The sequence below is a fragment of the Erinaceus europaeus genome, chromosome 15 (assembly GCF_950295315.1).
Source record: "Erinaceus europaeus chromosome 15, mEriEur2.1, whole genome shotgun sequence".
Taxonomy (NCBI): Eukaryota; Metazoa; Chordata; class Mammalia; order Eulipotyphla; family Erinaceidae; genus Erinaceus; species Erinaceus europaeus.
In genome coordinates, this window is record NC_080176.1 from 15,820,719 (window position 1) to 15,848,211 (window position 27,493).

Consider the following 27,493-nt stretch of genomic DNA (forward strand, 5'->3'; position numbering starts at 1 on the left):
TTAACTGTATAAAAAAGCTTTATTTTTATTTCAAATAATTTCTTCAAACTTTCAGATGCAAAGTTTGAGTTGACTCTTCAGATACAAAGGATTAATGAATGGTTCATGGAGATACACACACATACGCAAAAAAAACCACTTTGGATGCAAGCTTATCTTTGTGGGACTAGCCTTTGATGGACACATTTCACACCTGCTATTTTCACACCGAAAGGGAGAAAAAAAAAAGGCCAGAGTTTATCTCAATTATATGTACAATTATAGCACTTGGTGTAATTATACTTGCTGTTTCATACATCAGAAAAGGACAGTAGAGATTATACAGTGTAAGATCAATGTACAAAATTTTCTTGAATAAAAGGACAATCCTGAAATTTATTTTACAGATTAAATTCTTCTTCTTTTTTTTTTTTTTTTAGAATTTTTAAATCTTTATTTATTGGATAGAGACAGCCAGAAATTGAGAGGGAAGGGGATGTTAGAGCGGGATAGAGACAGAGAGACACCTGCAGCCCTGCTTTACCACTTGTGAAGCTTTCCCCCTGTAGGTGGGGAGCCGGGGGCTCGAACCGGGATCCTTATGCCAGTCCCCGTGCTTTGTGCCTCCTGCGCTTAACCTGCTGCGTTAACACCCAACTCCCAGATTAAATTCTTAAAGACAAGACAACTTAATCCCTCCAGCAATAATTTTAAGTGGCACTGAGGCAGTTCAGCCTGATGTCATTAACCTCCTTCCATCCCACTCACTTCATGTTGCCCCTCAGAGAAAGAGTGATTTCAAGTAGAAGGCAATGACAAGTCTAACCAACATTTCTAGTCTCAAGCAGAATCCTTTTAGAGGTTTTATTCTAAAATCTTCTAGCAACTCTTCCATAAGAATCATAGACCTAAATGTGAGTTTCCTTGTTTTGTTTTTAATGTGTATCTCTGCCTGTAACAAAATCTTCTCTTCACTTTCATAAACTTCATCTAGGCCTAATCCCAACAAGCTTGGTTTTTAAGCTCAATCTCAGAGCTCCAACTTTCCTTGGGAGCCCATTAGTCACTGAGTTCTGGACAAGGGGGAAATGCCACCATGACAGCCTTGCAGTGTCACTGATACCAAGTCCTCTGAGGATCCTAGGTTCTGGCCTGTTGCCGTGGATTGGGCCCCCCAAAGTCCTGTGAGAGAGATGGCTGGGCAGGAAACTGCTGTCAGTCAAGCTATGGGATGCCAGTCGCTACTGCTACAAAGTCATAGGCTAAGGGAGAGAGAGGACCTGGTTTTAACATTTGACAGATGAAGAGGCACCTTGCTTGCTTGGAACAGAAATTCCGAAGTCCCCTCTCTTCCTCTCTCCTGAAGAGACCCAACTGCAGCATCAAAACATGGATGCCAGGGAGGCGTGAAGAATTCCTCAGCAGTGCCAGTCACAACACTTGGGTTTCTAGCTGTCGGACTTCCTTGACCACAAGGTCAATGTTAATAATTGGATTAAAGTACAAGGCCCAGTAAAATAAACAGTTGCAAACAAACTGAGGAATGAGGGGCCAGAACATGGCTACAAAAAGCCCCTGCGTTGATACTTTCCAAAAATGGCTCCACATCCTCTGAGGCACAGTCCTGAAAGAAGAGAACAGAAGTATATGAGAGGTGGAATCATGATGGCTTTTCTTTCTTTTCTAAATTTATGAGAAAGGAGAGAAAGTAGGCAGCCAACATATGCTATAATGCAAAATGCTTGTCTTCTGTCTCTGTGCTTGACTTATACTTTTGCCTGATCAACCCCATGTTCCAACTGTTTATTTTTCTAATACTAAGAAGTGAACCTTCGGCCTCATACATGTGAAGCTTGTGCTCTACCACTGAGCTATAGTTCAGCCCATTGTGTTTTTGTTTGTTTGTTTATTATTTATTTATTTAACCAGAAAACCGCTCAGTTCTGGTTTATGGTGGTGCTGGGGACTGAACCTGAGACCTCAGAGCCTTAGGCTTGAAAGGCTTTTGCATAACCTTTATGCTGTCTCCCCAGCCCTAGTTATTTATTTTTTTATTTTCATTTTAAATATTTACTTATTTATTCACTTTTGTTGCCCTCTAGTTTTATTTTTAACCAGAGCAAAACTCAGCTCTGGCTTAGGTGCAGGAGATTAAACCTGGAACTCTGGAGCCTCAGGCATGACAGTCTCTTTGTATAACCATTATGCTATTTTTTTTTAAATTAGTTAATTAATTCTATCAGAGCACTGCTTAGCTCTGGTTTACTGTGGTGTGGGAGATTGAATCTGGGTTTTTGGAGTCTCAGGCATATGAGTCTCTTCATATCATCTTTATGCTATCTTCCTGGCGTGTGTTTTTATTTATTTATTTTTATTTGTTTATTCTCTTTTGTTGTCCTTGCTGTTTTATTATTGTAGTTGTCATTGTTGGATAGGACAGAGAAAAAATGGAGAGAGGAGGGAAAGACAGAGAGAGGGAGAGAAAGATGGACACCTGCAGACCTGCTTCACCATTTGTGAAGTGACTCCTCTGCAGGTGGGGAGCCAGGGGCTTGAACCGGGACCCTTATACTGGTTCTTGCGCTTTGCGCCACATGCGCTTTACCCGCCACACTATCGCCCCGACTCCCGGCATGTGTTTTTAATATCCATGTTTGCTAGGGTATAGGTTTTCAGAGAACAGACTAGCATTTTATTTTATTTTTTTCTTTTCTTTTTTTTTTTTAATATTTATTCTCTTTTGTTGCCCTTGTTGTTTTATTGTTGTAGTTATTAATGTCATCGTTGTTGGATAGGACAGAGAGAAATGGAGAGAGGAGGGGAAGACAGAGGGGGAGAGAAAGATAGACACCTGCACACCTGTTTCACCGCTTGTGAAGCGACTCCCCTGCAGGTGGGGAGCCGGGGGCTTGAACCGGGATACCTGCGCCAGTCCTTGTGCTTTGCGCCACATGCGCTTAACCCGCTGTGCTACCGCCCGGCTCCCTATTTTATTTTTTGTCTCTAGGGTTACTTCTTTTTTTTTTTTTAATTTTTTATTTAAGAAAGGATTAACGAACAAAACCATAAGGTAGGAGGGGTACAACTCCACACAATTCCCACCACCCAATCTCCTTAACCCACCCCCTCCCATGATAGGTTTCCCATTCTCTAGCCCTCTGGGAGCATGGACCCAGGGTCATTGAGGGTTGCAGAAGGTAGAAGGTCTGGCTTCTGTAATTGCTTCCCCGCTGAACATGGGCGTTGACTGGTCGGTCCATACTCCCAGTCTGCCTCTCTCTTTCCTCTAGGGTTACTTCTGGGGCTTGGTGCCTGCACTATGAATCCACTGCTCCTGTGGCCATTTTTTAGATTTCTTTTTGGATAGGACAGAGAAATTGAGAGGAGGGGGAGGTAGAGAGGGAGGTAGTCAGAGACACCTGCAGAAGCAACCCCCCTACAGGTGAGGAGCCATGGGCTCAAATTGGGATCCTTGCGTGGGTACTTACACTGTATGCACTTAACCCAGTGTGACACCACCTGGCCCAAGACTGACATTTTATTAAAAAATCTACAGGGGTGTGGTCCAGGAGGTGGCACAGTGGATAAAGCATTGGATTCTCAAGCATGAGGTCCCGAGTTCGACCCCCAGCAGCACATGTACCAGAGTGATATCTGGTTCTTTCTCTCTTTGCCTATCTTTCTCATTAATAAATAAATAAAATATTAAAAAAGAAAATCTGCAGGGACTAGCAGAGAGCCAGGGGCAAACCAAGAGAAATATTTATGTGCATGAATCAGTTAATTTGAGCGACTTGAAACAAGAAGGTGCTTATCAGCCCTCACAGCTATTCATAAGGCTGCTTCTGATTGAAAGGCCAGGTCCTGGAATGCTTCAGGCTGAAGGGATGCTGTGCTACTTCCGCCTGCCCAGCAGCCACGTCCTTTTTTCTGGAAACAGGTTCTGAGTTTCCTTTGAGGAACTTCCCTCCTGTTCTTTTCCACAGTCTGCATGAACCTGAAGCCAGCTGTGCTTGGCAAATATTCACATGCCTTGAGCCTGCGCAAGAAAAAGCCTGGCACATGCCAACACAGTGTTACAGGTTGGGCTGATCAGAGCAATGGTGTATGAGCTCTGAGACTTAGAAATGTCATGAGTATTCTCTTTCCACCAGGGTTGCTAAGCAGTTCATATCTATGCCTGAGTTACAAAGGGTTCCCCCCCCCCCAATAGAGAGCTGTCTGAGGCTGAGGAACACAGGGAAGAGCAGACTGGGCAGGGGTCAGACCAAGGACAGCATCTGGTCTCAGGGTCCAGCCTTGACTAGTGACTTCACTTTGTAGGAAAACCAACTTAGGTTGCAGGTGAGAGTCCTAACTTATTTATGTTTGGTCCAGCACTCGTTTTATGCATTACTCAGAGAATTTCTTACTGTCCCAGTGTGGTTAAAACTCATGTCTGTTAATTCCCCATCACATCTCGGTATGTTTCTTATTACTATCCTCTTCTCATTTGTTTCTTCCTTATTAATGGAAGTCCTTTAAATATGCTCCTGAACTTTGTACACTTTTTAAAAGATTTTATTTATTGATTTATGTATGAGAAATGATAGGAGAGAGAGAAAGAACCAGACATCGTTTTGGTACATGTGCTGCCGGGGATTGAACTTAGAACCCCATGCTTGAGAGTCCAGTGCTTTATCCACTGCACCACCTCCCGGACCAACCTCTGTACATTTTATGTGGTGAGAGTATATATGGAGAAATACTTTAACAATGAAAACCTCCCCACACAAAGATAATTTCCTGATTTGTTGCTTCAGTAGTATTTCTAAACCAGGACTTTAAAAAGGGGTCTTTCCACAGTTTAGTACTATTTGAAGAACTTTTCTACTACTAGGTATTTCTCTCTTAGTCCTTGTTGCTTCAATCATCTCCAAAATAAAAACATACTGGGGCAGGATGGTGGCATACATGGTTGAGTGCATGTTACAATGCACAAGGGTCCAGGTTCAAGTCCCTGGCCTCTATCTGCAGGGGGAAAGCTTCACAAGTGGTGAAGCAGTGCTACAGTTGTCTCTCTATTTCTCTCCCTTTCTCCCTCTTTCCATTCCCTGTCCATTTCTGGCTATCTCTATCCAATAAATAAATAAATAAATAAATATAATTTTAAAAATAAAATGAAAAAATAAATAAAAGATATACTCCTTAGGTCAGGTGGTGGAACACCTAGTTATGTGCACACATTATAGTGCACAAGAACCCAGGTTCAAGCCCTTTCACTACCTTTTAGCCCTTTCTCCACCTTCAGGGGAAAGCTGCATGAGTGGTGAAACAGTGTTGCAGGTGTATCTCTGACTCTTTATCCCTTCCCTCTCAATTTTTCTGTCTCTACCCAATAAGAAATTAAAAAAAAAAAAAGACACACTTACTTTAGTTCACTTCTTGACCAGATCCTCCAAAAGGAGAATAATTCCAGCACTGAAAGTAACATGGCATTGACGATAAGAAACCGTGATGTCCAGTAATGGACCTCCAGCCAGTCCCAAGCAAATTCAGCAATCAGTTGATATGGAAGGAAGGAGTATTTCACAAGGAATTCTCTCCACTGCTTCCAGGTGGGCTCTCTAAGATCCTTCAAAAATAACACACAAATGAAACCGTGCAAGATCAGACACTAGAAATCATCATAAGGATTAACTTTCACACAAAGTATTGTCATTGTCCTAGTGACTGTGACATTTATTGAAACTACATGTGTATCCAACAATCTAAAAATATATTTGTGAGAGAGGGGAAAAAACAAAAACAAAATAGCACTACTCTATTGTATACCATGCTGGATGTTAAACCCAGGGTCTCAGGCATGTAAGTCCTGTATTCTCTCCACTGAGCCACCTGCCTGGCCACACATATCCAACATCTAAAGCAAAAAAATTTCCATCCATTAACTCACCTTGTAATGAATACTATTACATTAGAAAAATGTCACTACAGAGCTCAAAATGAGATACTTAACTTTTGTTAAATTTTTTCTATTATCTTTATTTATTGGATAGAGACAGAAATCAAGAGGAAAGGGGAGGATAGTGAGAGAGAGGGGCCCGGTGGTGGTGCACCTGGCTAAGTGTACACATCACAGTGTACAAGGACCCAGGTTTAAGCCTCTGGTCCCCATTTGCAGGGGGAAAGCTTCACAAGTGGTGAAGCAGGGCTGCAGGTGTCTCTCTGTCTCCCCTTCTCCTCTCAACTTCTGTCTCTATCTAATCATGAATAAATAAAAATTTAAAAAAGAAATAGGACCACTTGAAGCTTTCCCCCTGCAGATGGGGACCAGGGGTTCGAACCTGGGTCCTTGTGCATTGTAACATGTGCACTCAACCAGGTGCTCCACCATCCGGTCCCAAGATACTTATTAGGATCCTGGTTCAAGCACCAGTTCCCCACCTGCATGGGGGTCTCTTCACAAGTAGTGAAGCAGGTCTGCAGGTGTCTTTCTCTCCCTCGTCTTCCCCTCTTCTCTTGATTTCTCTCTGTCCTATCCAACAATGACAGCAATAAAAATAAAAACAGTAACAAAAAGCAACAGTAATGATAGTATGGTTCTCTCTCCTCCTATATCAAAAATAAATAAAAATCTTTAAAAAAAAAATGAATTCACTGCTAGAGTGGAAATCCAAATAATTGTGTTCTACCAGGTGAGCTATCTCAGACCTCAAGAGATCTTTAATCTTAGCTTAACAAGCTGGAAGGTTCTACAAACCTAGCCCTCAAGCAATCTGGACTTATATTAAATTTTATAACAAAAGGTAGCTCCTTTTACTATGCAATACAGAAGAAACAAAAACAGGTTCCTACTTTCTTTGTTGTTGTTGTTGTTTCCATTTTATTCAATAGGACACAGAAATTAAGAGAAGAGGAGCAGATAGAAAGGGAGAAAAACATACACCAGCAGACCTGCTTCATGGCTTGTGAGGTGTCCCTACTGCAGGTGGGGAGCAGGGGCTTGAACCCAGGTCCTTGTGCATAGTACTATGTGTACTTAACCAGTTGCGCCACTGCCCGGCCTCTACTTTGTTTTGTAGATAACTCAGTGTACTCAAGTCAAATGAAGGCTGGTTATCACTTGCTTTTCCACAACAGGAAATATCCATGTCTCCAATTCCATACCACTCTGAGGCATGGTAGACGTACCAGAAGCTTAGTGATGATGTCTTCCCCAGAGCCATCTTCTTGCAGAGGGCAGATGGTGTGGATGAAGGGCAGGAAGCTGTCTGTGTAGTCAAACAGGTAAAGGTACAGTAGACCGAGTCTGGGGGAGCTCTTGAGGGCATACAGCAGGAACAGGGACCTGCCCGGGTTCACAGCCTACAGGGGAAAAGGCAGGTACAGCGCCACGTTATAACCATGGGGGCAGTTCCCAGCCCACAGTCCTTCCACTGTCATCAGCCTTTCTGCATCATCTGTACAATGAAGAAAGGAATGTGTGAGCCAAAGGCAAAAATAAGCCAAGTATGAATTTGTTGGATTACATTATACAAAAATTTGAGATTATTGTGCTAACCCAGGTTATAGCAATACACCCAATGCCTTGAAGGAACTTTGGCACTGTGGTCTCTTTCACTCTTACCCTCTCTCTCTCCATATAAAAATAATAAATAAATCAATAAATGCACGTTACAGTACACAAGAACCCAGGTTTGAGCCCCCAGTCCCCACCTGCAGGGGGAAAGCTTTGCAAGTGGTGACCCAGTGTTGCAGGTGCTGTCTCTGGCTCTCTCTCTCCCTCTTTACCTCCCCGTTCCCTCTAGATTTCTGACTGTCTCTATCCAACAAATAAAGATAATAAAAAAATTTTAAAAAGAAAGTTGCTCTGTCAGTAGAGTGCATGGCTTATATATGTGAGGCCCCAGAATTAACTGGTATCTGGACTGTTGAAATGGAGTATTGTTCTTTCTTGCTCTCTCTCATGAAATAGATACATTAAAAAAAAGAACATTTGATTTAGTCAGTGTATCAGTGGATACTACCAGATAGATAAACAAAATTCAAGATATGGGGGAACTGTTATGCAAAATGTTTTGCTTCCCTTGCCCCAAACAAATACACAGGGTAACAAAAATACAGAGAAAGATTCGATATGACACATAACAACCAACTGTGAACCCTGTTTGGATCCTGATTAGAATAAACCAAGTGTATCCATAAACTACTGCAAAATATATACCTGAAAGCAGGATTACACTAGAGTTTGCAGTGAGTACCTCCCCAACACTTCCTCTCCACTATTCCAATCTTGGGATCCATGTTTGCTCAACAAATTGTTTGGCTTTGTATGTTAACTCTCTTTTCAATCACCAGGTTCCAGATGCCACCAGGATGCTGGCTAGGCTTCCCTGGATTGAAGACCCCACCAATGTGTCCTGGAGCTCAGCTTCCCCAGAGACACACCTTACTAGGGAAAGAGAGAGGCAGACTGGGAGTATGGACCGACCAGTCAACGCCCATGTTCAGCGGGGAAGCAATTACAGAAGCCAGACCCTCTACCTTCTGCAACCCTCAACGACCCTGGGTCCATGCTCCCAGAGGGCTAGAGAATGGGAAGGCTATCATGGGAGAGGGTGGGTTATGGGGATTGGGTGGTGGGAATTGTGTGGAGTTGTACCCCTCCTACCTTATGCTTTTGTTCACTAATCCTTTCTTAAATTAAAAATTTAAATAAAAAAAAAAGATCAAACGGAAAAAAAAAAAAAAAAAAAAAAAGAATAAACCAAGTGTAAAAGAAAATCTGGGGGGGGGGGGGTGTCAGGTGGTAGCGCAGTGGGTTAAACTCACGTGGTGCAAAGTGCAAGGACCAGCTTAAGGATCCTGGTTTGAGCCCCCGACTCCCCACCAGCAGGGGGTCGCTTCACAGGCAGTGAAGCAGGTCTGTAGGTGTCTATCTTTCCCCGTATTCCCCTCCTCTCTCCATATCTCTCTGTCCTATCCAACAATAATGACAGCAATAACAATAATAGTAACATCAACAACGATAAACAACAAGGGCAATAAAAGGAAAAAAATGGCCTCCAGGAGCAGTGGATTTGTAGTGCAGGCACTGAGCTCCAGCAATAACCCTGGAGGCAAAAAAAAAAAAAAAGAAAAGAAAATCTGGAAGTTTTATATGATAGTGATGATGATGATTTTGGGTTTATGGTGGTGCTGGGGACTGAACCTGGGACCTTAGAGCATCAGGCATGAAAATACTTTGCAGAACCATTATGTTATCTCCCTTCCCCATGTGGAAAACTTTCTGATAATATCAGAGAGTTTTTGTTAATTTGGAGAAGCACATGGTGATATTTTAGTGTTGTTGCCCCCCTCCCCCGTCTTTATTTTTGTGGCTCAATTGGTGTTGTAGTGGGTAAAGTATGAAGCTCTGAGTTTGATACCCAGCAGTGCATATGCCACAATGATACTCTGGTGTTCTCTTTCCCTCCCTCCGCACGCCCCCTGCTGCCAGTAGTATGGCTAGATGACAGTTTTATCCTTTTTCTGTGTGTTTGGAATTTTTTTTTTTTTTTTTTTTTAGATATTTTTCTTTATTGTTGGATAGAGACAGAGAGAAATTGAGAGGGTGAGACAGAAAGGGAGAGAGACAAAGAGACACCTGCAGCCCTGCTTCACTGTTCATGAAGCTTTCCTTCTGAAGGTGGGGACCAGGGGTTTGAACCTGGGTCCTAGCACATTGTAATGTGAGCACCTAACCTGGTGTGCCACTGCCTGGCCCATGTTTGAATTTTTTTTTTGTCTCCAGGGTTATTTCTGGGGCTTGGTGCCTGCACCACAAACTCACTGCTCCTGGAGGCCATCTTTTCCTTTTTGTTGCCCCTGTTTTATCATTGTAGTTATTATTATTGTTGTTATTGGTGTCATTGTTGTTGGATAGGACAGAGAGAAATTGAGAGTGGAGGGGAAGACAGAGAGGGGGAGAGAAAGATAGACACCTGCAGACCTACTTCACTGCTTGTGAAGTGACCCCTCTGCAGGTGGGTAGCTGGGGGCTCAAACCAGGATCCTTATGCTGGTCCTTGCACTTCGTGCTATGTACGCTTAACCCGCTGCGCTACCGCCCGACCTCCATGTTTGAATTTTTAAAAATACTTTATTTATTTATTAGAGGGATAGGAGAGAGGAAACCAGACATCCCTCTGGTACATGTGTTGCTGGGGATTGAACTCAGGACCTCATGCTTGAGAGCCCAATGATTTATCTACTGTGCCACCAGCTCTAGTTGATGGTGGTCCTAGGGATTGAACCTGGGACCTCAAGAGCTTCAGGCATGAAAGTTTTTTGCATAACTATTATGTTGTCTCCCCAGTCTGAAAGCATACTTTTATCATGCTTGTGGACCTGGGTTCAAATCCCTGGCCACCACATGAAAGCACTATGTAGAAGGGAAGCTTCAAGAGTGGTGGAGCAGTGTTGTGTCTCTCTATCTTTTATCTAAAGAATAAAAATAAGAAACAAAAAAGAGCAAGTGGTCTAGTGTTTACTGGTGTTCCCACTGACAATGTACATGGGGCCAAACTGGGAAGGTACCCAGATGCCAGGTTCCAAGGCCAGTTTTGGTCACCATATTGGTTACTATGCTGCCATTACAGCACTGTTCATCAGAGCCAAAGTGGAAGCAGCCTCTGTCCATCAGCAGACAGCATCATATGCCATATGCTCATGCAATGAAATGTTGCAGAGAAAATGAGTGTACTGCATCCACATGGATACAAAGCTCTGTGAAGGATATGCTCATTCATGCCTCCTACAGTGTTAGAACCCTGTAAGACTACACTTGTATGGGAGTCGGCGGTAGCGCAGTGGGTTAAGCGCACATGGCGCAAAGCACAAGGACCAGCGAAAGGATCCCGGTTCGAGCCCCTGGCTCCCCACCTGCAGGGGAGTCGCTTCACAGGCGGTAAAGCAGGTCTGCAGGTGCCTCTCTTTCTCTCCCCCTCTCTGTCTTCCCCTCCTCTCTCCATTTCTCTCTGTCCTATCCAACAACAATGATATCAATAATAACTACAACAATAAAGCAACAAGGACAACAAAAGGGGATAAATATATAAAAAAATAATAATAATAAAAAAGACTACACTTGTAGTACTTGTGAACACATACCCATAATGCAAGAAGGAAAAATTTGCCCAAATGGAAAACACAGCATAGTACTTCTAGAGAGGGCGGGGTTCCAAGGGCTTCAATTATCTCTGACATGCCTTTTATTATTTTTATGGCTAGATTTTTTTCTTTTCTGTTGTGTTTTTTGCCATTTTTTTAAATTTGTGATTAACAGCGCTTCACAGACCTGTTAAGACTATAGGATATAGTTCCACACTGCACCCTCGACCAAAGTTCTGTGCTCCACCCTCTCTGGAATGTTTTTTAAGCAATAAGCATGCACATGATTGCTAAGTTGTTGTCTTTTTTTTTTTCTTAAATTAAAAAGAAGAGGAGGAGGAGGAGTGAGAGGAGGAGGAGTTGACCTTATATTCCCAGAGATTTTGGGGGGGCTTCACACCCAGTGCTTTGACACGCTCCAGTTCCATGAGGATGACTCTTCTGTGGCTGTTGTTTTCTATAGTATATGGTGCCCTCGAAAACTCCTCCTCTGTCAAAGTTAAAAGCAATCTGTAGGGACAGGAGACTTCTTTAGAGAAGATACTCTTTCTAAAGTCGAAGTTCCTTTTTAACAACAGAAATATTAGGTTTGGGTAAGCTAAAACATATAGTATATGAAATAACATTAGTATCAGCAAACAAATGAATACTTTCTAATTGCCAGTGACTCTCTGAAAACACTGACTTATTTATTTCTTTACTTATTTATCACCAGGGTTATCACTGGGGCTTGGTGCCTGTATGACGAATTCACCTATCCCAGCTGCCATTTCATCTTCTTTTTTTACATAGCATAGAGAGGAGTTGAGAGGGGAGTGGGAAATAGAGAGGGATAAAGGAGAAAGACATACCTGCAGACCTGCTTCACCACCTGTGAAGCATTCCCCCTACAGTTGGGGAGCAGGGGCTCCAACTCAGGTCCTTGTGCATGGTAACATGTGCCCTCAACTGCATGTGCCACTCTTTGGTCCCCTCTCTTTTACAACTCTGCAGAGTAGGTGGCGCTATGGTCATTTTGTGGATAACAAAACTGACTTGGAGTGGTCTGGGAGGTAGCACAGCTGATAAAGCATTGGACCCTTAAGCATGACGTCCCAAGTTCAATCTCTGGCATCACATGTACCAGAGTACTGGTTCTTTCTCTCTCTCCTACTATCTTTCTGATTAATAGATAAATAAAATATTTAAAAAGAAAACTTAGACAATTAAGGTGGTTTGTACAAAGTATATGCAGATATTTTTTTAAACTTTTCTTTTTTAATATTTATTTTATTTATTTATTCCCTTTTGTTGCCCTTGTTTTTTGTTGTTGTAGTTATTATTGATGTCGTCATTGTTGGATAGGACAGAGAGAAACGGAGAGAGGAGGGAAGACAAAGAGGGGAAGAGAAAGACTTGCTTTACCACCTGTGAAGGGACTCCCCTGCAAGTGGGGAGCCAGGGGTTCAAACCGGGATCCTTATGCCGGTCCATTAAAGCTTTGCGCCATGTGCGCTTAACCCACTGTGCTACCACCCAACTCCCTGCAGATCTTTTTTAGTTCCTAACATTTGATCTTTCAGGAGCTTGAGTGTATCTCAATAACACTCTTTAAAAAAAAATGCCAAAGATAAGTCAAGAGATTTTCCAACTCACCTTCCATTTACTCTTTCAGATAAAAACCTGTCTCTGTAGAGAGAGGCCCAAGGGCCCAGCTGTTCCAGCCACAGAACAACTTCTTCTGCCGTCCATTTGACCACAGCTTTGTGGACCAGGAGGTCGTGCTCAGATTCCCTGCTGCTCCAGTGGTACACAAGTAAGACCACCTGGCGGGAGAAGTGAGAGGGACCTTAGTACACAGAAAGGTCAGATAGACCAGATTCAAAATAGGTGAAGGGAAGGTAAGAGGCTGAGCTTGAAGGGACAATGTCAACTGTATAAATGGAAGTCAATTAACACCACTGCCAGGGAGCTCATCTGTGCTTTGCCAGTAGGCTCACTCTCTGCTGACTGTGAGGGGAGTAAATGTACAGGAGTACCACACTCATCACCCCATCAACCTGGCCAGTGTTAGTGACTCATGGCTTTCCTAAGTGAAAACCTGTAACAATTAGCTTTGTGCTTTTTTTGCTTTTGTTTTTGTCTTTTCCCCTCCTATAGCATGGAACTTAGAAAAAATTATCTACAGTGATGTAAGTGAACTGTGCTCAAATGCTATCATCAAGGCAAACACGATCTTGGACTCTAGTTCACCTATTTTTTGTTACCAAATTGAATTCCAGTTCTAACACCCATTTCTACCTAACTCCTTACTTTTATTTATTTATTTATTAAAATATTTATTCCCTTTTGTTGCCCTTGTTTTATTGTTGTAGTTATTATTGTTGTTATTGTTGTTGGATAGGACAGAGAGAAATGGAGAGAGGAGGGGAAGACAGAGAGGAGGAGAGAAAGACACCTACAGACCTGCTTCACTGCCTGTGAAGCGACTCCCCTGCAGGTGGGGAGCCGGGGTTCGAACCAGGATCCTTATGCCGGTCCTTGTGCTTTGCGCCACCTGCGCTTAACCCGCTGCGCTACAGCCTGACTCCCAACTCCTTACTTTTAAATGAGAGTAATAATACCTATTGGATAAGCTAAGAAGAAGATGGGATGGAACAAAGCTAAGATTTATTGGGTTCTGGTAGTCCGGGAGGTGGCGCAGTAGATAAAGCATCAGACTCTCCAGCATGAGGTCCTGAGTTCAATCCCCGGCAGCACATGTGCCAGAGTGATGTATGGCTCTTTCTCTCTCCTCCTATGCTTCTCATTAATAAATAAATAAAATATTAAAAAAAAAAGATTTATTGGATTCCGAATATTATTTACTTGAGTAAGCAACAACCATCAAGATTATATAACCTGAAGGCCTCAGCCACCTATGACACCCATCAGTGGAATTAGAAGAAAAACCTGTCACCAGAAGCCAGCAGGACCAGGGCCTGGACCCAAGACACCCATCAGTGGAATTTGAAGAAGAAAAACTTGTGGCCAGAAGCTAAACAGGGTGATAGCCTAATGGTAGAGAGTTGGCTTAGCAAGCTGGAACTCAACATGTCCAAAAACTATGGAATAAGATGCAGTATTTCTTCTTGCAACTGTTTTAAACACATATATAAATTGTATGGTGATTTTTTTAAGAGCTAGGTTATAACCACATTGTGTGTAACTTACAAGCAAATAGTCCCCCCAAAACCCCCCCCCCCCAAAAAAAGAGAATTGCATAACCCAACAGATTTTAATGTACAAGGTAAATTGCCACATGTAGTTATGCCATCAATCACTTAGGGGTGTGTGTGTGTGTTTAGTCTTTATTTATTTATTGGATAGAGACAGCCAGAAATCGAGAGGGAAGGGGGTGATAGAGAAGGAGAGAGAAAGAGAGAGACCTGCAGCCCTGCTTCACCACTCACAAAGTTTTCCCCCTACAGGTGGGAACCAGGGGCTTGAACCAAGGTCCTTGAGCACTGTGCAGGTGCACCACCACCTGGCCTCAGCTTAGGCGTGTATTAACAGAACTAACTGTCAATGGAAACTATGAGTAGGGAGGACAGAGAAACATGAACTTACTGCTACACCAGTTAAAGCTGTGAGTACTCCAGAAAAGAATCCCCCTCCTCTCTGTTGAATGACTCGGCCTGTGTTGGAAGCTAAAGAAATCTGATCATTCCCGTATTTCTGAAAGGCTGCAAGACTCTGGCCTATGTCACTATTTTGCTGAATGTCTTCAAGTCTCATTCTAATGGCATCAGGAAATAATTTTTCAATGGCATCCCTAGAGAGAAGAGAAAATAATGAATGTTTTATTGAATATACTGATCTTTAGAGACCAAAATAAAATGGTAATTATATTCTAGAAGAATGGACATGAGCAAATGCACAAGAAAAGTGATTATAACCCTGTTGATAGCAGCAAAAATACATATAGAAGCAACTTAAAGTACAGTTTTATAGACTAATTAACTAGATACCACTGTGAATCAAGATAAATTTAAGACAACATATATATATATATATATATATATATATATATATATATATATATATTTAATAAAAACAGTAAATGTAAGAACCACACAGAGAAGCAGGGGTAGATAGCATAATGGTGATGGAGCCTGAGGTTCCAAAGTCCCAGGTTCAACCCCCCGCACCACAAGCCAGAGCTGAGCAGTGCTCTGGTTAAACAAACACACACAGTCATACAGATAGGACACTAATGATGTAAAAACTACTTGTGGGATGGCAAAATACCTCACACAGATAGTGTTCCTGCTTTGTTATGAATGTGAGCCAAGTGTAAACCTGGCCCTCACTGCACTAGAGGAAGCTTTGGTGCTGTGTGTCTGTCTCTGTCTGAAAAGGCTGAACTGAAGCAGTGAAGCCCCAGAGACAGCAAAATTAAGAAAGGAAACTGTTTTTATTTCCTACTGACACATATATACATAGTGCTTTTAAAAATCTCAAAGAAATCACAACTAAGTCACCAAATCAAATTATCTGGGTAGGGAGTCTGGCGGTAGTGCAAAGGGTTGCGCACACCTGGCACAAAGCCCAAGGACCTGTGTAAGAATCCCGTTCCAACCCCCGGCTCCCCACCTGCAGGAGAGTCGCTTCACAAACGAAGCAGGTCTGCAGGTGTCTATCTTTCTCTCTCCCTTACTGTTTTCCCCTCCTCTCTCCATTTCTCTCTGTCCTATCCTACAATGACATCAATAACAACAACTACAACAATAAAAAACAACAAAAAGGAATAAAGAATAAAAAATAAAAATTTTCTTTTTCTGGGTAAAGGAAGGCCTGATTATGAGATGGAAGAGTGGGGAACCAAAGGAGTCTTTAGCATTATCAGTCATTTAAAAAAAAAAGTATCAGGAGTCAGGAGGAAGAGCATTGGGTTAAACGCATGTGGCGCAAAGAGCAAGGACCGGCATAAGGATCCCGGGTAGAGGCCCCGGCTTTCCATCTGCAGGGGAGTCGCTTCCCAAGCAGTGAAGCAGGTCTGCAGGTGTCTATCTTTCTCTCCCCCTCTGTCTTCCCCTCCTCTCTCTGTTTCTCTGTCCTATATAACAACAACGACATCAATAACAACAACAATAACTACAACAACAAGGGCAACAAAAGGGAAAATAAATATAAATTTTTTTAAATACCAATAAATGAGTACTGGTATGTACTGCTTGAGTTATTAAAACAACTTATAAAAAGAAATTGATATTAGTAGCAAGGTAAAGATCATAAGGTCATACTTTAGGATTATTTCATTTTCAATTATACATACTCAGAGAACTCCTGTACCCTTTAAGATTAAGCTTTGGGTTAATACTTTCATGGAGCTTTTGGATACTCTGTTGGTACAGAAGAGACAGAATTTTTGCCTCATTTTTTTTTCTTCTCTGGTATATTGTGGATATACTATATATTCATTAATAAAAGTGGAGAAGGGGGCCCAGCCACAGTGTGCCCAGTTAAGAGTACATGCTACTACATGCAACAACTAGAACCCTGAGCAATACCAGCAGGCAGAAAGCTTTGTAAGCAGTAAAGAAAATACTGCAGGTATCTAAGTCTATATCCTCCCAATTTCTCTCTGTTCTATCAAAAAAAAAAAGGCTACCAGGACCAGTGGATTTGTCATGGAGGCACTGAGCCTCAGTGATAACCGTGGTGATAATAAAAATAAAGTAAAATGAAATAAGTAGAAAGAATCAGCTATCTGAAAAGGTCATCATTTGTTGTGTGTGCTATACATGAAAAACTACCTCTGGGAGCCGGGCTGTAGCGTAGCGGGTTAAGCACAGATGGCGCAAAGCACAAGGACCAGCATAAAGATCCCGGTTCAAACCCTGGCTCCCCACCTGCAGGGGAGTAGCTTCACAGGTGGTGAAGCAGGTCTGCAGGTGTCTATCTTTCTCTCCTCCTCTCTGTCTTCCCCTCCTCTCTCCATTTCTCTCTGTCCTATCCAACAATGACAACAACAACAATAATAACTACAACAATAAAACAAGGGCAACAAAAGAGAATAAATAAATAAAATAAATATTTAAAAAAAAACTACCTCTAGTAATACGATAACTGGAACAGAGTTTTGTCAAGGATCATGACAATCAACATCAGTTACTAAGAAGTGTATGGCATTACCATTTTGTCTATCAGAACCAGGGTATTCTTGCTGAATACAAATCAGTAAAAAGTACTATATGACAAAGAATTATGAGCAGTGGTCTGGTAACCAGACTCTTACTTTCATTTAAAACAAACCAGGGTCATGTATGTGGAAAGAAGCCCGAATATTCAAGTCCCTGGACACATACCCTAATGGATCAAGTGATTACAGAGGAGGTGAGCGCTGTGCTTTTGGTCTTTTTAAACATGGTTGTGCCCATTACTTGGAACCACATCCTACAAGCTGTGTAATATTTCATTACCTGAGGAGAATATTGACTTTGGGGAAACCTTCCCATTTTTCTCTGCATTCAGGACATTCTGTTTTCTTTGAAGACACCCACCATAAAGCGAGGCAATGCCGACAGAAACTATGCCCACAGTTCAAGGTGGTGGGATGGATCAGGATGTCATAACAGCAGTGGCAAGAAAATTCACTAACAGAAATCTGAGGGCTGATGTTCTTGACAGGATTATCTTTATCATGGCTCAAGTTGTCCCGATCATTTTGCTCTGACTTCTCCATCTCAGCAAATTCTGGGATCCACAGACATAGAGAATTTCAGACTTAGAAAATTGCTGCAAATCATCATTAAATCTAGGAGGGAAAAATCCAAGAGAATAAGACAAATAATTTAGTAGTTAACAGAAACATCATCAAATTTCTTGCCAATTTGTCACACTTCTGAAAATGAGATGAAACAATAGACCACCATGGGAAAATTGAGTGGACTTGGAAAGGGTTGGAGAATTCTTTTTTTTAAATTTATTTCTTTATAGGGGAATTAATGTTTTACATTCAACAGTAAATACAATAGTTTGTACATGCATAACATTCCCCAGTTTCCCATTTAACAATACAACCCCCACTATGTCATTTATCATCCTTCATGGACCTGTATTCTCCCCACCCACCCACCCCAGAGTCTTTTACTTTGGTGCAATACGCCAATTCCATTTCAGGTTCTACTTGTGAAGGTTGGAGAATTCTAGACCCTTTTCTTTAGTCAACTTCTTCTGAACCCACTTTATGGGGGCCGGGTGGTAGCGCAGCGGGTTAAGTGCATATGACGCAAAGTGCAAGGACCAGTGCAAGGATCCTAGTTCGAGACCTTGGCTCCCCACTTGTAGGAGGTCGCTTCATGGGTGGTAAAGCAGGTCTGCAGGTGTCTATCTTTCTCTCCCCCTCTCTATCTTCCCCTCCTCTCTCCATTTCTCTCTGCCCTATCCAACGACAGCAATAACAACAACAACAACAACAACAATGACAAACAAGGGTAACAAAAGGGGAAATATAGCCTCTAGGAGCAGTGGATTCGTAGTGCAGGCACTGAGCCCCAACAATAACCCTGGAGGATATATATATATATATATATTTTTTTTTTCATTAATGAGAGAAAAGAGGAAGAACCAGAGCATCACTCCAATGTATGCAATACTAGGAATCAAGCAAGGTCCCCATGCCTACGAGTTCACTGTGCCACCTCCTCAGGTGCTAAAAACTTTTTTTTTTGAAACTTTTTAAAAAAGAAATGTAAAAAAAATAAGGGCCAGGGAGGTGGCTCAGCATTAAGAGAATCTGGATTAGATCCCAGGCACTATATATGATGGATCTTCAGTCCCTCATTAAAAAATAGTAAACAATAATAAAATAATGTTGGAGGGTGATAATATAACGGCTATGCAAAAAGACTTGCATGACTGGTTCTCCAAGGTAACCAATTCAAGCCCTAGCACTACCATAAATTAGAGCTGAGCAATGCTCTAGTTAAAAAAAAAAAGAGTCGGGTGATAGTGCAGCAGGTTAAGCGCACATGGCGCAAAGCGCAAGGATCTCAGTTTGAGCCCCCAGCTCCCTACCTGCAGAGGAGTCTCTTCACAGGTGGTGAAGCAGATTTGCAGGTGCCTGTCTTTCTCTCCCCCTCTGTCTTCCCCTCCTCTCTCCATCTCTCTCTGTCCTATCCAACAATGACAACAACAACTACAACAAAACAAGGGCAACATTCATATTAAAAAAATCAGAAGACTTGACCATACTAGGCTTATCACTGTGTGTGATTGTGTGTTAAGAATCAGCTCAGGAGGTCCAGGAGGTGGCGCAGTGGATAAAGCATCAGACTCTGAAGCATGAGGTCCTGAGTTCAATCCCTGGCAGCACATGTACCAGAGTAATGTCTGGTTCTTTCTCTCTCTCTCTCTCCTTCTCTCTTCATGAATAAATAAATAAATAAATCTTAAAAAAAAGAAAAGAAAAAGAAAATCTTTGTCTTAAAAAAAAAAAAAAAGAATCAGCTCAGATGGAGTGACTCAGCACAGCTCCCTGGGGACAGGACTGGTGGCTCCAGTACCTAGTCTGTACCACCTGTTTCCTCATTCCTGTGACTTGCTTGACCTCAGGAGAAACTGGCACTTTTGGAACCTGTCCCATAGGAATATGGCTTCAGAGTCTGGTGATATGTGCATCACGTGTCCCCATGTTGGAGTTCTGTCAGCTTCTTACTTTCTTGGCTCCTGATTTGTTGTCACTGCTTATTGCAGATTAAGTGGTTGCCTATAAACTCTTATTACACAAATTTTTCAATTTCTGCTTCTATTCAGCTTTAGATTTGGAGGCTAGATAACCCTGATTGGTAGAGTCTGTGTGAAAAGCTCTGGATGAACTAGAGGTCAGGGAACAAGTGTGACCATTCTATTTGTGCTCTATTCCTATCCTATCCCTTAAGACCTAACTCAGAATAAATGGAAGGTTTATGGGTTATCTTTGAATCAAATAGCTCAAACTATTTAAACACTTTAATTTCAAATAGCTTTTTAAAATATTATTTATTATTGGATAGAGACAGAGAGAAATTGAGAGGGGAGAAAGAAACAAACAGAGAGACACCTGTAGCCCTGTTTCATCCCTTGTGAAACTTTCCCCCTGCAGGTGGGAGACCAGGGGCTTGAACCTGGGTACTTGCATATTCAAATGTGTGCACTTAACCAGAAGCGCCACTGGTCCCTTTGCTTTCAAATAGTTTGAGTCTTCAAAACATTTTTTTTTCACAGAGGTGTGTGTGTGTGTGTGTGTGCGCGCGCACGCGCTCAGCTCTAACTTATGGTGGGACCTGAATCTGGGACTTTAGAGTCTCAAGCATGAAAGTCCCCCCGGCTCCTTATTGGATAAAGACAGGGAAACTAACAGGGAAGAGGAAGATAGAGAAAGAGAGATACCTGCAGCACTTCTTCACCGCTTGTAAAGCTTACCCCATGCAGGTGATGACAGAGACTTGAACTGTAATGTGTGCATTAAACTGGGTGTGCTACCACCAAGCCTCTGGCATGAAAGTCTTTTTGTATAAACACTATGACATTTCTCTAGCAGATTCATTTATTTGTATTATTTAAAATATTTTGTTCAATTATATTGGATAGAGATGAGAAATTGAGAGGGAAGGAGGAGATAAAGGGAGAGGGAAGGAGAGAGGATGGAGGAAGAGAGAAAGAGACACCCCAGCAGCACTGCTTCATCATTTGTAAAGTTTTTCCTGATGTAGGTGGGGACTAGGGGCTTGAACCTTGTAACATGTGCTCTCTACCAGGTGTGTCACCAGCTGACCATTGCTGTTTTCTTGGATACTGAAGAATGAACCTTGGGTCTCATACACTCCACCACTGAACTATATATTCTTGACTCTTTGGAAACACTGTTTAATTCCAGATTCTGAGTGTACTATTTTGTGTACTAGACACAAAATAACTAAAGTCAGATGACAGATTCTGAGTTTCAGCTCCACTATTTCCAAGTCATGAAGTCAAGGACAAATGAAAGTAAGCCCACCCTACCCAAAGTTTTTTATTTTATTTATTTTCCCTTTTGTTGCCCTTATTGTTTTTTATTGTTGTTGTAGTTATTATTGTTGTTGTTATTGATGTCATCATTGTTAGGTAAGACAGCGAAGAATAGAGTGAGGAAGGGAAGACAGGGGGAGAGAAAGATAGACACTTGCAGACCTGCTTCACCACCTGTGAAGTTGACTCCCCTGCAGTTGGGGAACCAGGGGTTTGAACCAGGATCCTTACACTGGTCCTTGAGCTTTGCACCACGTGCGCTTAACTTGCTGTGCTACCGCTCGACTCCCTAAAGTTTTTTTTTTTAATTATCTTATTTTTTTTTTTTTAAGATTTTCTTTATTTATTAATGAGGAAGATGGGAAGAGAGAGAAAGAACCAGACATCACTCTGGCACATGTGCTGCTGGGGATCGAACTCAGGACCTCATGCTTGAGAGTCCAAAGTTTTATCGCTGCGCCACCTCCCGGACCACTTGAATTATCTTTTATTTATTGGATATAGACAGCCAGAAGGGAGTGACAGAGAGGGAGAGAGAGACAGACAGACACCTGCAGCACTGCTTCACCACATGCAAAGTTTTCCCTATAGGTGAGGACTGGGGGCTTGAAGCTGGATCCTTGTGCACTGTAACATGTGCGCTCAACCAGTGCACAACCACCCAGCCCTTAAGTTTTTTTTCCCTTTCTTGTTTAAAGGTTTATTAGAATTCCAACCTGAAAACATCCTAGTCATTTCTTAACAGGGATTTTCTACTGCAAGAATAAAACAGTTTTGGCTTTATCAAGGCTTCGTATTCAACTATTCTCATTATATATTACCTAGCAACAGAGACAATTGCGATTATTTACTAAATCCTCACAGTGTGAAAAGCACAACACTCCTGTGGAGTAAGTGTTAGTGTCATCTCCATTTTGCAAGGAGAAAATGAAGGCCTAATCAGTACAGAACACAGTCAGGTTTTAAGTCAGAGTCTGACTCCAAGTCTGTGCTCGCAGTACACTAGTCCAGGCCTCATCACAAAGCCACTACAGCAAGGATGATTGACCCAAACTAGAGACAAACTGGCATTTGACAACATTGCAGCTTAGAACTTGAATCCAGCTCACTGCTGCTGGAGTGAGCAAACGATTCCATGAGGTAATAAGCAAAAACAATAAAATAAAATGAAATGAGGGGAGGGTGGGCTGGAAGTACTCTTATTTCTGGCATCCTGAACCCACCTCTAGAGATACCAGAATAAACCCTGGCAGGAGACTACAGGCATTAACAAAGGTAAAAAGAATGAGAAAGCACTTCTAGTGACTGAAATGAAAAGCACTATGTACAAATGTGAGCAAGGCAAGGGTCAGGAATGGCAGTGAGAAGGTTGTATTTCTTGCTGATAGCAAAACTGGCTCTTTGATTATAATAGAGCATTTCTAGGCCCTCGCGAGATCAAAGCCTGTATGTTTCCCATTTCTAATACAGAGACTGTCTTTTTGGACAGGGTCAGAAATCACTAGGGCAAAGGTAGTTAGCTAACTGGATGTTGACTGCTGCCTGAACTTGAAGATTTATTGTCTGTGAGTGGCATAGAGCAAGCTGAGAAGAGCGAGAAGGATATCCTGGCTCTCTGGAGACTGTCCTCTTTGGTTTCGGTTATGTGGCATATAGTCAAGAACTTATCCTGTATTAAAATGCTGTAGATGTCCAATGACTCACAAAGGGCTCAAACCACTAACTCACCCCTTAACCATCAGTTTTTAAACTATTCTGCTTAAAACATACTATGTTTTGTGGTCCAGGAGGTGGTGCAGTGGATAAAGCACTGGATTCTCAACCATGAGGTCCTGAGTTCGATCCCTGACAGCACATGTACCAGAGTGATGTCTGGCTCTTTCTCTCTTCCTATCTTTCTCATGAATAAATAAATAAACTCTAAAATAAAATAAAATATACTATGTTTTAAATATAAAGAGACTCTCATGGTCTGAAGTCCCAGGTTCAATCCCATGTACCATCATAAGCCAGAGCTGATATATGTTCTGGTATAAATAAGTAAATGCATATTAAAAAAGAAATACTATGGTGTAGTCCAGGGGATAATGTATTGGATGCTGAAGCATGAAGTTATCACATGTGCTAGAGTGATGCTCTGGTTTTCGCTCCCTGTATCTTTATCTAATTAATAAATCTTAAAATATATAATGTGGGGGCCGGGTGTTGGCACACCTGGTTGAGCGCACACATTACAGTGCACAAGGAACCAGGTTCAAGTCCCTGGTTCCCATCTGCAAGGGGATAGCTTCATAAGTGGTGAAGCAGGGCTGTAGGTGTCTCTCTGTCTCTCTCCCTATCGCTCCCTTCCCTCTAGATTTCTGGCTGTCTCTATCCAATAAAGATAATAAAAGTAAGTTTAAAAAAAATATATATATATAATGTGTTCTTCACATATTAAAAACTAACATCTAATTGAGAAGGAAGGGAAGATAGAGAGGGAGAGAGAATGAGAGACACCTGCAGCCCTGCTTTACCACTTGCAAAGCTTTTCCCTTAAGGGTGGGGGCTGGGGGTTGAACCTGGGTCCTTGTGGACTGTAACATGTGCGCTCAACCCGGTGCAGAACCACCAAGCCCCTTTAGTCCTTTTTTTTTTTCTTTTATTTATTGGAACATTAAATGGTTTACAGTCAACAATAAAATACAATAGTTTTCACATGCATAACATTCCCACATAACAATCCACCCCCACTAGGTCCTCCTCTGCCATCTTGTTCCAGAACCTAAACCCCCTCCTGCCTGCCCACCCGCATCAGTCCTTTCTTTCTTTATATTTCTTTTCTTGTCTCCAGGGTTATTGCTGGGGCTCGGTGCCTGCACTACAAATCCACTGATCCTGGACGCCACTTTTCCCCTTTTGTTGCCCTTGTTGGCATCAGTCCTTTCTATGACTGTGGTAATCTCCTACCCACAGCGTGTAGTCTATCTCTGTTTTGCTTCTTTTAATTTATTTTAAATATTTATTAATTTATTTATTCCCTTTTGTTGCCCTTGTTTTATTGTTGTAGTTATTATTGTAATCGGTGTTGGATAGGACAGAGAGAAATGGAGAGAGGAGGGGAAGACAGAGAGGGGGAGAGAAAGATAGACACCTGCAGACCTGCTTCACTGCCTGTGAATCGATGCCCCTGCAGGTGGGAAGCCAGGGGCTTGAACTAGGATCCTTATGCCAGTGTGCTACTGGCCGACTCCCTTTACTTCTTTTTGTAAAAATTTATTTATTATCTTTATTTGATAGAGACAGCCAGAAATTGAGAGGAGTAGGGAGTGACAGAGAGACACCTGCAACCATGCTTCACCATTTTTGAAGTTTTCCCTCTGCAGGTGGGGACAGGGGCTTGAACCTGGGTCCTTGCACACTGTAACTAACGTGTGCGCTCAACGCAGTGCACCACCACCCAACCCCACTATTTTGCTTCTTGGGCATCTCCCACATCACATTGTTGCTTCCATCTGTAACACAGTTCCACATCATCTCTAAGTAAGAAGCATCCAAAGAATCCAGACCCAAATCAACTGTCGCTTGAAAATCTTCTATTGTGGCCCAACAGGTGATACAGTGGATAAAGTCTGGACTATCAAGCATGAGGTCCCAAGCTTGATTCTTGGCATCCCATGTGCCAAAGTGATGCTCTGATATTCTCTCATTCCTTCCCTCCCCACTAACAAATAAGAAAACAAAAAAAAAAAAAAAAAAGAAAAGGAAATCTTAAGTCACGGGGGCCAGGTGGTAGCACAGAAGGTTAAGCACACATGGCGCAAAGCACAAGGACCAGTGTAAAAATCCTCGCTCCCCACCTACGGTGTGTGTGTGTGTGTGGGGGGGGGCTTCACAAGTTGTGAAGCAGGTCTGCAGGTGTCTATCTTCCTCTCCTCCTCTCTGTCTCCCCCTCCTCTCTCCATTTCTGTCCTATCAAAAAAAAAAAAAAAAAGAAAATCTTGAGTCACTCCCTGCCCCCCCACACCCAAATTAATCCTCCTACTTCCTCTGCCCTAAGGCAACCTTTATTTATGATGTTTTCTCACCTGTTTTCCTGGAGTGATTGGTATGGTATGATCTCAGGAGCAATACCAGAACTGGGTTTTAAAACTGGTGTCACTCATCCAACAAAATCCCATCCCTTCCATTAAATTCAGGATAATAAGGCTAGAGAAACAGCATAATGCTTACGCAAAAGCCTTCCATGCCTGAGCCTCCAACGTCTCAGGTTTAATATTTACCACCAGCATAAACCAAAGCTGACTAGTGCTCTGGTAAAAAAAAAAAAAAAAAAAAAAAAAAGTTCAGGCCAGTAACATGTAATTTGATGAGATTTATTTATTTATTTTAGTTTTTATTTTTTAATATTTTATTTTATTTATTTATTCCCTTTTGTTGCCCTTGTTGTTTTATTGTTGTAGTTATTATTGTTGTTGTCGTCATTGTTGGATAGGACAGAAAGAAATGGAGAGAGGAGGGGAAGACAGAGAGGAGGAGAGAAAGACAGACACCTGCAGACCTGCTTCACCGCCTGTGAAGCGACTCCCCTGCAGGTGGGGAGCCGGGGGCTCGAACCAGGATCCTTATGCCGGTCCTTGTGCTTTGGGCCACCTGTGCTTAACCCGCTGTGCTACAGCCCGACTCCCGAGATTTATTTATTTTTATCGGAGTACTGCTTAACCCTGGCTTAAGGTAGTGCTGGGATTTAATTTAGGAACTCGGCCTCAGGCATGGAAGTTGTTTGTGTAATCACTAAACTACCTCCCCAGCTCTACACAGATGAAATTTAAATGAATAGAATCTTATGCACAGGTACTCAAGAGAGTCTGTGGTCTGGGCACTATGAAAATAATCATCAAGGGAGTCGGGCGGTAGCACAGCGGGTTAAGCGCATGTGGCCAAAGCACAAAGCGCAAGGACCGACATAAGGATCCCGGTTCGAGTCCCTGGCTCCCCACCTGTAGGGGAGTCGCTTCACAAGTGAAGCAGGTCTTCAGGTTTCTGTCTTTCTCTTCCCCTCTGTCTACCCCTCTTCTCTGTCCTATCCAAAACAACGACATCAATAACTACAACAATAAAACAAGGAAAACAAAAGGAAATAAATGATTCTTAAAAAAAGAAAAAAATCATCAAAAGTAGTAATTAGTGCAAGGTGTGGGGTCTTTAAAGAAGGAACAGCCCGAGAGGAGAACCTTTGATCAGGTTATGGAGTCAGGGAAAAAGTCCCAGGATACTACGAGTTGTTTACAAAACAAAATCCCACAAGAACAAAATCGAACCACTCTGGGCGCAGGGGTGTGGCCCAGGGAGGGGAGGAAAGCTCCATTCTATTGGCCTTTCCCAGCCCGGCCAATGGGCTGCGGCGCAGAGGACACACCGGTGACAGACAGGGCGCGGCGGCCCGGGGCGCTCACTTTCTCCTCCACCAAAGTTGGGGGGCAGCTGCCTGCAGCACTGGCAGGCCACCTCCTGCCCCGCCCCGAGACAGCTATACACCGCCCCAGTCTCACTTGCTTTAAGTTCCCTTTTACACCAGTGTAGGAGGGTTTGGGCCCCATCCCAGAGTGACTCTCGGGTTTCACTTTTTCCTTGCCAGTGCGTCCGTTACCCCGCTAAAAAAAAAAAAAAAAAAAGTAGCCGGGTGGGGGAGGTAGCAAAACGGTTATGCAAAAAACCTTTCGTGCCTGAAGTTTCCAAATCCCATCTTCGACCCCCCCCCGCCCCTCCCCATCATCACCCTAAAACAGAGTTGAGCGGTACTCTGGTACAATTAAATAAATAGGCCATGGTTAAAGCCCTCGGGCGGGGACTTGCCTCCCCGATTAGACCCGAAGTTCAGCGTGGTCTGGATCAGGTGGAGCCTGGTCAATTCTGCAGGACTCCGCGGCCACCCCGTGGTCCCCCTCCAAAGCCTGATGTCCCCTCCAGTCCCGGAGCCCTGGGGATCGCCTGGAGCGCGGGGCTCTGCGGGCAGGCCAGGCCTAGGGAAGCCGGGGGTGCGGGGAGTGTCCAAGCGGGGGCCCGCGCAGCTCAGGACTCGGGCCTGGGGGAGCAAAGCCCCCGCACGCCTCCTCCCACGTCATGGGCTTCACCCGTCCTCCGCCCACTCGTCCTGAAATCGAGCTCCTGTGCCGCCCTTTCTCCAGGTCCATCGTGCTGCCGCCCTTACCTCTGCGATCGCTCCGATATCTCGCCTGGAGGACCCTAGTCCCGACCCCCGCGGAAGCAAAGGAGGTGGCTGCTTTACTTCCGGAAGTAGGTCAGCGCGGACTGCCGCGGTGGGAGCCCCCCGCCCGCGACCATAGAGGAGAGGCTGCACTGGTTTCCCAACCCTAGGACCTCCCCGCTG

At 43.0% G+C, this 27,493-nt stretch overlaps 1 protein-coding gene across 2 annotated transcripts; it reads right to left on the minus strand.

Moving 5' to 3' along the window:
• Positions 1-27,493, minus strand: BFAR (bifunctional apoptosis regulator). Of its 2 annotated transcripts, none has more exons than XM_060172919.1 (8): positions 27,314-27,493; positions 17,735-17,890; positions 14,701-14,905; positions 12,748-12,917; positions 11,478-11,622; positions 7,153-7,326; positions 5,391-5,593; positions 1-1,603 (listed from the first exon to the last, which is right to left on the minus strand). In XM_060172919.1, the coding sequence occupies exons 2-8, from the start codon at positions 17,776-17,778 to the stop codon at positions 1,411-1,413; spliced, it is 1,134 nt and encodes a 377-aa protein (XP_060028902.1). In that variant the 5' UTR covers positions 17,779-17,890; positions 27,314-27,493; the 3' UTR covers positions 1-1,410. The 2 variants fall into 2 exon arrangements, with proteins under 2 accessions (XP_060028902.1, XP_007529593.2); XM_007529531.3 differs by having other exon boundaries at positions 17,556-17,890; positions 27,314-27,492.

Excerpts from the sequence above, each read along its gene's own strand:
- BFAR (XM_007529531.3), bottom strand. The coding sequence starts at position 17,818 with ATGGAGAAGTCAGAGCAAAATGATCGGGACAACTTGAGCCATGATAAA. Across the intron at positions 14,906-17,555 it reads AAAGTCAATATTCTCCTCAG|GGATGCCATTGAAAAATTAT; the intron begins GTAATGAAATAT and ends TCTTCTCTCTAG. Across the intron at positions 5,594-7,152 it reads ACATCATCACTAAGCTTCTG|GATCTTAGAGAGCCCACCTG; the intron begins GTACGTCTACCA and ends TTATTTTTGAAG.